This window comes from Pongo abelii, chromosome 3, assembly GCF_028885655.2.
Source record: "Pongo abelii isolate AG06213 chromosome 3, NHGRI_mPonAbe1-v2.0_pri, whole genome shotgun sequence".
NCBI classification, from domain to species: Eukaryota; Metazoa; Chordata; class Mammalia; order Primates; family Hominidae; genus Pongo; species Pongo abelii.
In genome coordinates this window covers 60836259-60849046 of record NC_071988.2, presented here as the reverse complement: position 1 = coordinate 60849046, position 12788 = coordinate 60836259, and the positions used below count along the sequence as shown (strand labels likewise).

The 12788-nt window shown below is 37.8% G+C and overlaps 1 protein-coding gene across 11 annotated transcripts in view; it reads right to left on the bottom strand.

The window, feature by feature from the left end:
* Positions 1–12788, bottom strand: part of AASDH (aminoadipate-semialdehyde dehydrogenase) — a 49912-nt gene that overhangs the window by 35362 nt on the left and 1762 nt on the right. For 3 of the 11 annotated variants that reach the window (XM_054553982.2, XM_054553985.2, XM_054553988.2), the window contains exons 2-5: positions 12566–12688; positions 10314–10585; positions 8713–8833; positions 4385–4704 (exon numbers count right to left, since the gene is read on the bottom strand). In XM_054553982.2, the coding sequence (XP_054409957.1) occupies positions 4385–4704; positions 8713–8833; positions 10314–10543 (671 nt within the window). In that variant the 5' untranslated portion in view covers positions 10544–10585; positions 12566–12688. Of the gene's footprint in view, positions 1–4384; positions 4705–8712; positions 8834–10313; positions 10586–12565; positions 12735–12788 lie in introns of those variants that run through there. The other 8 variants (XM_054553983.2, XM_054553986.2, XM_054553987.2 and 5 more) reach the window with 4 other exon arrangements.

Genomic DNA, 12788 nt, shown 5'->3' with positions numbered 1-12788 from the left:
GCCACCGCGCCTGGCCTCTAGGTTTTATGACTGTCTTTGAGAGAGAGGGGTTCAGTTACTATGGCCTGCCTTGGGGAGAAAGGGAAGCAAGAGAAAGAAGGGCAGGAAAAGGTCAGAAAGAGACTTTACTTCTGAAGTCCTTCCAATGTCCTTCAGTTCAAAGTACTCAGCATGCCAAAGTGCCACACGTTAGGGTATCATTTTCTGAGCCCAACAAAGGCTACCCTCAAACTTCAAGTTTTAGAGGAAGTATTCTTCACATAGATTGTCTAGCTTCCTACTTAAGTATTCAGGGGAGAGCAAACTTTCTAACAAGCTTTCAACAAAGCTTAAATTCTGAGAATATTTTTAGTTTTTCAATTCGATGAACAAAAATGGGCAAGGTTACGCATGCATAGAGGATGCATGCTCCATGTAGTTCACTTCAAGAAAGCAGCTTAAGATGCATTCAATATAAGAAAAGTTGAAAAAAAAGAAGAGACAGATTTTAAAGGAAGAAAAAAGGTGGAATGCAACAAACATTTAAACATATTACTTGTGAAGCTTAGGCTGGGTATCTAATATATTGTTCCTCATTTTCCCAACCACCATATGAGGCAGATATGATTATGTGAGAACTTAACTTAGAACCCAAGTTGGTATGAAGATTATTTTAAGGTAAAGACATTTGAGGCTGGGCGCGGTGGCTCACACTTGTAATCCCAGCACTTTGGGAGGCCAAGGCGGGCAGACACTTGAGGTCAGGAGTTCAAGACCAGCCTGGCCAAGATGGTGAAACCCCGTCTCTACTAAAACTACAAAAATTAGCCAGGCATGGTGGCGTGCACCTGTAGTGGGGGGCTGAGGCAGAAGAATAGCTTGAACCTGGGAGGCAGAAGTTGCAGTGAGCAGAGACTACACTGCTGCATTCCAGCCTGGGTGACAGAATGAGACTCTGTCTCAAAAAAGAAAAAAAAAAGGACATTTGAGATTCAACAAATGCAGAAACCTTCTTGGAGCTTCCCTTATCAGCCTATGAAATGAGGCTGTCATAAACTTCTTCTTCAGAGTGGTTTTTACTCCCAGGAAGACCAAGGGTAAACCTACCATAAATCCCCTCTCTGAAGACTGTTATGGCCATGAAGAAGATAGAAAGACCACTGCACCTGCATACCCAAGTATTATCACAAACTTTCTTATCTCCTGTTTATTTTCCTGAAAACCCATTTGTCTTTCCAAAACAATTTATTTGTTCTTCCTATGAACAAATAAATTTACAAATACATTTAAATGAACTTAATAAAATGCAATTCCATTTCTTTTGTAAACTGCTATATGCATAGGAATAAACTTTTTTTCTTAATCTGTCTTTTGTCAGTTTAATTCTCAGTCCCCTAGATACTGCATCACAGATGGCAGAGGAAAAGCTCTCCACCCCCATTTTAAAATGGAGAAAACTGAAGTTCATGGAGGTTAAGTACCTTATGCAAAGTCAAACAAATCAACTAATTTTTAAATGTTTAAAAAATAGTTATCCTTATCCAAGCCTTAAAATTAATCCCCTGATTTGAAATATCTATCTAAATTAGATGTCAAAATTTCAATAAAGGAAACCTAGTCCTTCCCTTTCTGGAGCTATCATTCTCTCTGGAGGTAGTGCTGCCTTTTACCAACATATGCAAGAAAACTCAGCTTTGTCTTTTTTTTTAAGACAGAGTCTTGCTCTGTCACCCAAGCTGGAGTGCAGAGTCTTGCAGCTGCCCAAGTTCAATCACAGTTCACTGCAGCCTTAAACTCCTAGGCTCAGCAATCTTCCTGCTTCGGCCACTGGAGTAGCTAAGACTACAGACTTGTGCCACCATGCCCAGCTAGCACTATCTTATTAATAGGTTATTCTGGTAATATTTGGGGAGCCAGCAACAGAGATAAGATTGTTCTAATATGTGTCTGAAATTTAGTACTCCCTAGCTTAGTGATCTAAGTCTAAAATAGAAAATTTAACATTACTGTTTTAATTTTTAAATTGACTACTTTAACATTTCATCTCTTTAGAATCTAATTATTTACCACCTCACTTAAGAACCTAAAAGCAAACCAAAAAAGGATTTCTAACAGGCAAACCAATTGAATGAAGTTGAAGCACAAAATAGGTATCAAGAAATTTGTATAATTGAGTCATAAATCAACCCTTCAACCCTCATTAAGCAAATGTTTGCTCCCATTTCACAGGCCATTCTTACCACTGCTGGGCCAGTGCCTCTTAGTCGGCTGTCTCTCCACCTCCCCTAGATTCCTTATCTGCTTCATTTTCTTCAAGTTCCCTACATCCACATCCCCACCTCACCTCCCACACTCTTAGGTATGACTTGGCCTTCTGCTTCATACAAAAGTTAAAACCTACTGGCTTCCTCTAACACCAAGAAATGTATGTACTTTACTGTCCTAATCTTTTTGAGGGTACCAAAAAAAGAGGTATTCTACTCAGTATTTTAAATAATGCCATTCCCTCCCATCTAAATGTATCTTACTCCTTTGTTAATACTCCTACTACTACTTCATTATTCAAACCAACCCTTTCTACCAATTCCCTACCCTCAGCCTCTAAACTGCTCATCTTTTTTTTTTTTTTTTTTTTAAGATTGAGTCTCGCTCTGTCACCCAGGCTGGAGTGCAGTGGTGCAATAATGGATCACTGAAGTCTTGACCTCCTGGGCTAAATCAATCCTTCCACTTCAACCTCCCGAGCTGCTAGGATTATACGCACAGACCACCAGGCCCAGCTAATTATTTTTAATGTTTCTTAAAGACAGAGTCCCACTATGTTACCCAGGCTGGTTTTGAACTCCTGGGCTCAAGCGATCCTCCTGCCTTAGCCTCCCAAAGTGTGGGATTACAGGCATGAGCCACTGAACCCAGCCAACCTCTCCCATCTTAAAGACAAAACACCTGTGTCCATCCCAGAATTCCTTCTTTTCCATTAAAACCAGTTTCTAGAAAATAACATTTGACTTTTGTTACTTCTATTTCGTTATCTCCTATTCTCTTATCTCCAGCCTAATGTAATCTATCTCCAATCCTGGGGATTAAGAAATCACTAAAGACTATATTGTCAATTACAACAGACATCTTTCTCTACCAGCATTTAACCATTTTCTTCTTTCCAGGCCTGCATGTGCCATCCAATACCATAGGTCCACTGAGCACTAAGAATGTGGCTAGTCCACGTTAAGATGTGTAAGTATAAAATATATGCCAGATTTTGAAGATGATTAGCATAAAAAATGCAAAATACCTTACTAGTAATTTTTATATTGATTATATATTGAAGTAATGTTTTGGAGTATACTAAATTAAATAAAATACATTGTTAAAATTAACTTCACTTGATTCTTTTTTCTTCTCTTTTCATTCATTCCATTTTACTTTAGAATGTTACTTAAGCATTTGAAATTACGTAAAACTTAAAATGACATAAAATTACGTACATGTTTCATGAGGTTTCTATTTGTTTCCTCCTTTGATTTTCTAGGACCACACCCCTAAGGTTCACTTCCTCCTCTCTTTCTTGGCAAATTAAGAATGTCAACTTTGGAGATTTCTAATCTCTTGACCACATCAGCAAGTCAAACTCCACAATACTACTACAAGAGTGAACTTAATAAAATGAGAATCTTTTAATAGTTCCCCATCATCTACTGGATTAAGTTCAGCCTTCAACAGCGCATACCAGGCTCCTGATTTTTCACTGTTTCCTCAGCCATGCTCTGAGATTCTAGTAGGACAAACTCCTTCATTCTCATATAACTCTGCTAGTATCTCTGCTAGGAAAACCCTTTCTCCCTTTTTATTAATAATTAAGATGCAAAGCTTCTAATCATATCATTTGTTTGTTCCGTGTCTGGCCCTAGGCTTGGATGAAATAGGTGAAGGGCCTAGTCTGCAGAGAACTAAAGTTCAGATACAGCTGAAACAAAAAAGACTCAATTTACTTCTTAGGACTATTAATTTAGGAACAAGAGTTATAAAACCAAACGTTTTAAAATTATTTTTTCCCTTTAAAATACAAGGTTTTTTGTTTTGTTCTGTTTTTGAGACAGTCTCACTCTGTCACTCAGGCTGGAGTGCAGTGGCATAGTCTCAGCTCACTGCAACCTCCACCTCCTGGGTTCAAGCAATTCTCCTGCCTCAGCCTCTCCAGTACCTGGTATTACAGGCACCCACCAACACGCCTGGCTGATTTTTGTATTTTTTTAGTAGAGACAGCTTTCACCATGTTGGCCAGGCTGATCTTGAACTCCTGACCTCAAGTGATCCACCCGCCTCAGCCTCCCAAAGTGCTAGGATTACAGGCATAATCCTGGCCTAAAATATAGGTTCTAAGAAAGAGTCAAAGAATAGAACTTACTGAAAATGCTGGATATTTGGTACTATACACTTATGAGGCACTCTGACAATCTTCGGTATCCCTGTAGTCCCTGATGTATGTAGAACATAGGCTAAGCAATGCTTTAGCCTCAGATCCATGTGTTCTTCTGCTTTTTCTTCATTGACATGCTCAGAACTTACGCTGATTTTTATTTTTTCTTTTTCATATTTCTCTTTTCCATCATTTAGCATCAAGTTCACCTCAGTATTTTTCCAGTGAAGTCTGAAGAGCACTAGGTCATTATGTTCCACTGTAAATGTATCATAGTTCAATAATGTTTCATGAAAAGATTTAAATTTCTGTGTGAAACGGAGGACAAAGTTTACAGTATTAGTATGTTAAAAGATATTCTTCTTTATATAGAAGTAATATGAAATACAGTCATCCCTCAGTATCCTTGGGGGAATGGTTCTAGGATCATCTCAGATACCAAAATCTGAAGATGCTCAAGTCCCTTATATAAAATGGTGCTGTATTTGCATATAACCCATGCACATCCTCCCATGTACTTTAAATCATCTCTAGATTATTTATAACTAATACAAAACTATGCTAATTAATGCTATGTAAATAGTTGCTATATTTTTAAATCTGTATTAGTTTTTACTGTTGCATTGGGTTTTTTTTTTTCCTGAATATTTTCTTTTTTTTTTTTCTTGAGACAGGGTCTCACTCTGTTGCCCAGGCTGGAGTGCAGTGGTATAATCTTTATTTTTTTATTTTTATTTTTTTTTGAGACGGAGTCTCACTCTGTCGTCCAGGCTGGAGTGCAGTGGCGCAATCTCAGCTCACTGCAAATTCTGCCTCCCAGGTTCACACCATTCTCCTGCCTCAGCCTCCCAAGTAGCTGGGACTACAGGCACCCGCCACCACGCCCGGCTAATTTTTTTGTATTTTTTTTAGTAGAGACGGGGTTTCACCGTGTTAGCCAGGATGGTCTTGATCTCTTGACCTCATATCCGCCCGCTTTGGCCTCCCAAAGTGCTGGGATTACAGGCGTGAGCCACCATGCCCGACCGCAGCAGTGTAATCTTAACTGACTGCAACTTCGAACAGCTGGGCTCAGGCGATCTTCCCACCTCAGCCTCTTGAGTAGCTGGAACTACAGGTGTGCACCACCACACCCAGCTAGCTTTTTATTTTTAGCAGAGACGAAGTCTCACTATGTTACCCAATCTGGTCTCAAACTCCTGGCCTCAAATGATCTCCTGCCTCAGTCTCCTAAAGTGCTGGGATTATAGGCGTGGGCCCCAAATATTTTCAGTCTGCAGTTGGATGAATCCTCGGATGGGAAACCTCTGGATACAGAGGGCCAACTGTATTCATTTACTCATTCAACATGACTTTTTTAGGGAGTGGGGGGAATACTTGCTATATACCCAGGGGTAAAAAGATAAATAAATCTCCAAGAGCAAAGTGCTGTCCTTACTAACTTATTTTCAAAAACACCAGACATATAAAAGCAATTATAATGCAATGTGTATGATAATAAAGCAGGCTTGAAATGTTAATGGGAACAGAGAATGCCGAACTCTGCCTAGAAGGTCAGAGATTGCTTCATGGGTAATATTTGTTATAAGTAGCTATTCTCCAAATAATAAAAATGGGCACTCCAGGCAAACAGCTAACATTGAGGATCTAACCTGGGAAAGCTGGTATGTGAACATTAAGCATTCCAATTAAGGTAAAGAACGGGGTGGGGGAGAGGGAAAAGGTGAGGTGCGTTGTTGATAGGAGATGAGATGCAAAACCTTAATAACCGTGTACACTCAGCACTAAGGAGTTTAGATCTTAACCTGTAAGTGACAGGATCCAATTGAAAGTGGCAATAGCATAGATTAGACTCTATCAAGGACAGAATAATGAATGAGATTCTGCTAAGTGAGAACCATTTAATGAGTCTTTTGCAGTAATTCAGATATACTATATGGTCCTGAACTACTATTCTGTTACAAGAGGAGTGGTTAGAAAGGGTCTATGAGCAAAGAATAAATAAGACATGGTGACTTTCTGGATATAGACTGAGTCTAAGAAAATTGTTGGGTTTCTGGCCCAGGTGATTTGGTGGATGGAGATGAATTAATCCAGAAGTGAGTTTGGATGAAGAGATGCTAAACTGAATTTGTACATGTTGAAAGTAACGTTTCTTTGAATATATCTGTTTAGGTTGACAACAGCTTAATGAAATATCATCTAAGTTTTCACATTAAATAAATCAACATAAATAATGAGAAAAAGGTCACAACCCAGAAGCCTACAGTGTTTTCTTTGTGTGTTTAATGTGTGTATGTATTGGGTAGGGGATGTGGTGTGGCCTGTAATATTTAAAAAATTAAAGCCCTACATACTCTTCAGATCTAGCTCAAAACCATCCCTCCCCATTAAAATTCTACTATAACTACTAGGTTACGTTTACTTCACTTAGGACAATTATCACACTATGTAGATGTTATATAGGTTCAGAAGTATTAACTTTTCTCTCCAACTACATTATAAAAAGCTGGAAGGCTTATATCTAATGCCCTCCCAATCATCCTGTCCCTAGTGCAAGGTTTCTCAACTTCAACACTACTGATATTTTGGACCAGATAATTCTTTGTGGAGTGCTGTCTTATATACTGTAGTATTTTTAGCAGTATCGCTGGCCTCTACCCACCAGATGCCAGTAGCACCCCACTTCCATCATTACAATAAAAAATATGTCTAGACATTGCCAATTGTCCCCAATTGAGAACTACTGCTTTAGTGGATGCTGGGCATTCATATAGTAGATGCTTAAAAATACTTACTGATTGTTCCTGTGTTAAATGAAGGAAGAACACTTACACCATCATCAAAATCATGGGATAGGAAGCAAGGTTTTGCTATGCCCAACTCCTTTTTGGGTTTTGCTGTGTCCAGCTCCTACTGGTCATAAAGAATACCTTGATATTGACAATTAATACTGATACTCAGCCACCTTTTATAAAGTTTTCACGAAGATTGCTAAGAAAAATAAACATCACATCCCCATTTCAGTTTTGCTTACTTATGAACAATGCAATAACCAATTTGAGGAGCAGAGGAAACTACGGCTACACACTAATAAATATTTATTTTTAAAATATTTATTAACCAGACCAGGTGTGGTGGCTCATGCCTGTAATCCTAGCATTTTGGGAGGTCGGGGCAGGCAGATCACTTGAGGTCAGGAGTTCAAGACCAGCCTGGCCAACATGGCGAAACCTTGTCTCTACTTAAAAATACATATACAAAAATTAGCCGGGTGTGGTGGCATGCACCTGTAATTCCAGCTACTTGGGCGGCTGAGGCACAAGAACCGCTTGAACCTGGGAGGCAGAGGCTGCAGTGAGCTGAGATCGCACCACTGCCCATTGCACTTCAGCCTGGGTAACAGAGTGAGACTCTGGCTCAAAAAAAAAAAAAACCCTTTGAGTCTCTAGAAAGTCCCCCATATATCTCAAGTTCTTGACACTTCTTATACACACACACACACACACACAGAGTTGGTGGGGGGTGAAAGTGGGGAATGCATTTAAGTTACCCCAATACAAACTGGCTCATAGAGAAAATGGGCAAAAACAGGCTAAATTGAATATATTTTTATAATGTTCTTCCCCTTTAGTAAAATAATATTTTATAAATAATAAATAAACAATGAAGCATGGGCTGCATCTTGCTGAAGATATAACACCAATTCTTGCCCCAAAAACAGAGTTTCTTGGTTATATCTTTGGTTGGCAATCATTTAAAAATAAAAAAACAATAAATTTAGTTTTCTGGAAAGATCTCTTCTAAGTACCAGTCTCTTTTTCAAAATGCAAGCTTAGTTATAATTCTTCAGTGTTGCTGACCAATGTAATTGCCATAAATATGAAAGTTCCAAGTATTATAAAATTTTGCAGTATAGGAAATCCTTTGGAAAGAGAAATTCAAAACAATGCATAATATATTATTAGAAGGCTAACAGATCTGTTCATACCACAGAATAGTGGCTCACAATGGAGTGTGAGGGGTGGAGAGCTCCTCCGGGGGACAATTGGCAATGTCTGGAGATTTTTGGTTGTTATGACTGGGAGGTGCTACTGAGGTCTAGCAAGTGGAGGTCAAAGATATTGCTAAATATCCTATAATATACGGAACACTCCTCACAACAACTACTCAACCCTAAAAATGTCATAGTGAAAAGACTGAGAAACCTTGCCACATTTAGCAGACTTAGGAATCCAGATGGGAGAAGGAAGGAATGTTTCAATTGAAAGATAAATGTAATACAGGCAAAAAACAATTGAAACATCCAGACTTACATTAATTTGTTTTTTTTCAACAAGGATATACTTTAGATTACATTTTTTCATAAAATGAGTTGATAATGACGGTGGTGAATCTGGCTCGATAGGTACATAAGCAGCTGGGACTTGGAGAATTCTAAAGAAAAAAGTACACAGTCAGCATAGAATGTCTGTTGATTTAGTATTTGTTTAAGCATTTCTATTTCTCTATGCACTTTATTTATTTTTTGTAGCAGCATAAAAATGGTTTCCGGAGCACTTTATTGCTGATGAGAAATTTCCAATGTTTTCATTGACACACAGTTGGTAATAAACGCTGTCATTTTAGCCGGGCGCGGTGGCTCACGCCTGTAATCTCAGCACTTTGGGAGGTTGCGGCGGGTGAATCACCTGAGGTCGGGAGTTTGAGAGCAGCCTGACCAACATGGAGAAACCCTGTCTCTACTAAAAATACAAAATCAGCCGGGCGTCTGTAATCCCAGCTACTTGGGAGGCTGAAGCAGGAGAATTGCTTGAACCCGGGAGGCGGAGGTTGCGGTGAGCTGAGATCACGCCGTTGCACTCCAGACTGGGCAGTAAGAGTGAACCTTCATCTCAAAAATAAATAAATAAATAAATACTGTCATTTTATCTTTTCTTAATGAAAATCCTGAGTATTTACTATGTTAAATTCTTATCACTTAATATAGAGAAATACAAGATTTTTTTAAAGTTAAGCATTTTAAGTAGTTTCAGGTATACTTTAAGGACACTAGATCTTTGCACATAGTAAATTCTCAATAAATTTTGTCAATAATTGAGTGAAAGTAAACTTTTGTTTTTGTTGTTTTTGTTTATTTGTTTTATAGAGATGGGGTCTTGTGAAGTCACCAGGGTGGTCTCGAACTCCTGGCCTTAAATAATACTCTAGCCTTAGCCTCTCAAAGTGCTGGGATTTACAGGTGTGAGCCACTGTGCCTGGCCAAAAGTAAATTTTTGAACATCTTTTGCTTTATACTTACATAATTAATTTACTAAGACACATATTATAGAATGAATAAACTATTTCTTTGGCAGTTTATACTTACCGCAGAGTTCTAGAATAGAAATCACTATATGAGGATAATACTCTAGAACAATTTAAATGATTGAACATTTTGCAAATATTTGTTGGAACAGTGTCTTCCAATGGGTTCATATTTCAATCTACATCAACTATTATCCAAAACTCTAATTTACTGATTTATTGAATACCTTAATGCCTAAAATTTCAGTTGCAGACAAAAAACATAGTCATGTTATCTGTGAAATCCTGTTTTCTTTTATCTAACAACAAAGTGTTATAAATTGTTATAATTGTTTTCCTTTAACAGATTAATGAAGCCCTTATATTTTGGAGATACTTAAATGTTCTATTAGTGAAAGCTTCTAGTCTTTCCTAAATAAGCTCAGAATAATTAATTTAAATAATATAAAAATAATACTAGGGGAAATGCAAACTTCTTTAGCCTCTCTACAATTGACCAAACAATACAGAAAAGTCCAATAGTAAACAGAACAGTAACTTGCAATATACTCTATTAAAAATTTACATTAGCTTGGAGTAACATCAAATTTACAGTTCTAAAAAATATTACCCTAAAATCCAAGAGGGTAAGTCTATCCCAGGTTGGCAGTAGAGACCAATTTCCCGAATTCCTTGAAAGTCACAGTGTAACAGCAGAAAATTTGATAATTCAGAAGCAGCATCAACCACAGTCTTGTAGGTGTAGTAAACTGGAAGCTGGTTGTTGCATTCATCAAAACATACAGCTACTCTGTCCATATAACAGGAGGCAGCCTTATGCACCAATTCCTGAAGAGTCATTTCACTGACGTTTATCTAAACATCAATTTGTAGCACAGAACCCTGTGTATATACAGAAGTGTTAGGGGGAGAAGGCGTTTTAGAGAGCTCGGTGGAGGGACAGGGAGAAACTTCTCTATAATAATATCTCACAAAAATAATTATATCAAAGATATATAAATGAAGAATCTCTGAACTTATGAAATGTCTATGGTAACTTTACTGAGGACAATGAAGTTGAAAATTAACTTGATACATCAACCTATGCTGGGTCAGAGCATCAAAAAAATTTGGGAGGGCAGTGGTATACACAGATGAAAATGAAGAAGGTAAAAATGGAGACTTCTCTCTCAACGGACCACAATGTAAATATGAAATATATAAAAAATTAATCAATACAATCAAATTTAAAGGACCCCACACTTAATTTTTTTTACTTTCCTTCAGTAACTGTTACAGATTTGTTAAGATAGTCAAAATCTTGTATGGTGACTTTAAAATTACTAACGTGGCCGGGTGCAGTGGCTCACGCCTGTAATCCCAGCACTTTGGGAGGCCGAGGTGGGTGGACCACTTGAGGTCAGGAGTTCAAGATCAGCCTGGCCAACATGGTGAAACCCTGTCTCTACTAAAAATACAAAAATTAGCCGGGCAAGGTGGCATGCACCTGTAATCCCAGCTACTCTGGAGGGTGAGGCAGGCGAATCACTTGAACCCAGGAGGCAGAGGTTGCAGTGAGCCAAGATGGCGCCACTGCACTCCAGCCTGGGTGACAGGGCAAGACCCCATCTCAAAATAAATAAATAAGTAAATGAAATAAAAATAAAATAAAATGACTAATGTAAATAAACTTTGCTTTTAAATTCCAGTAGGAGCTAAACTCAGATGAAAGCAAAATCAATCTTTGACAGAAGAAAGCAAAAAACCCTACTCCTATTTATTCGGTTCTAGACAACTATATATAATAACAGTGCTTATTACTATACTACTAATATTTTACAGAAGTCATACTTGTATAATTGTCAAGAAGTAAACTCTTCATACTGTATAGTTTATTTTTAAATTGCCAATAAGTTCACTTAGACTGAAAATATAATATTACAACTCAATAAAGCAGTATATCAATGCAATGTTCTCTGGGTTTCTTAATGCAGATTATATTAAAAGATTTGAAACAGTATTTCAAGAAAGAAACACTCGAGATCAATGGTAAAAAAAAATTCAGTGTTTCCTTAAAGGTAAAGGTTATTTTTTTCCCTCTCTGAACTCTATTTTCCATATTTTAAAGCAAATAAGACTTACCGAGTAGCCTACTTCATTAAAGTTTTTGTTTGTTTTTTGAGACAGTCTCGCTCTGTTCCCCAGGCTGGAATGCAGTGGCGCGATCTCGGCTCACTGCAACCTCTGCCTCCCAGATTCAAGAGATTCTCCCACCTCAAGCTCCTGAGTAGCTGGGATTACAAGTGCGCGCTACCACGTCCGACTAATTTTTGTTTTTGTTTTTTTTTTTTAAGTAGAGACAGGGTTTCTCCATGTTGGCCAGGTTGGTTTTGAACTCCTGACCTAAGTGATCCACCTACCTTGGCCTCCCAAAATGTTAGGATTACAGGCGGAGCCACTGCGCCCGGCCGAGTCAAGTTTTCTTTTCTTTTCTTTTTTTTTTAATTTGTTCACACCTATTTGAATTGATTTCCTGATTCAAAATTTTCATTTATATCAACTAATTAACACCAATTAGGAAAAAGAAATCCTAAAGAGAGTAAAATGAACCAATAACTGCCAAGACCCCTAAGTTTGAAAATGCTGTGATTTCTAAATATACAGTTTAAACATATAAGGCAACTTTAGTACTTACATTATTTATTTTTAGTAGGCATTTCTATAAATATTAGCTCTTTTTAATGCACAAGATACAATTTTAAGCTTTCCTCAGACAGACAATGATCATTATGTAAATATAAGGGAGGCTTTCTGCAGCATGCGCTCAAATTATGAGGAATGAGTTCATTTCGCAACATACAGGTAGTGCGGAAGGGTACCTACACATCTATACGATAATTAAGATGTTTCTTTCCATTTTCCCAGTGGTTGCTACAGAGATTTAAGGTAAAATCCATTCTTGTCTCAGGTTTTCATTTTCATTCATTGAATCACAAATAACGTTATCTGCAGTAGAGAATACTAAACTTATTAATGCCCAAATGTTTGAGACCTTAAAAAGGAAAAAAAAAGCAAACTCTGGTAAGCAGATTTTACATGCGAAAGG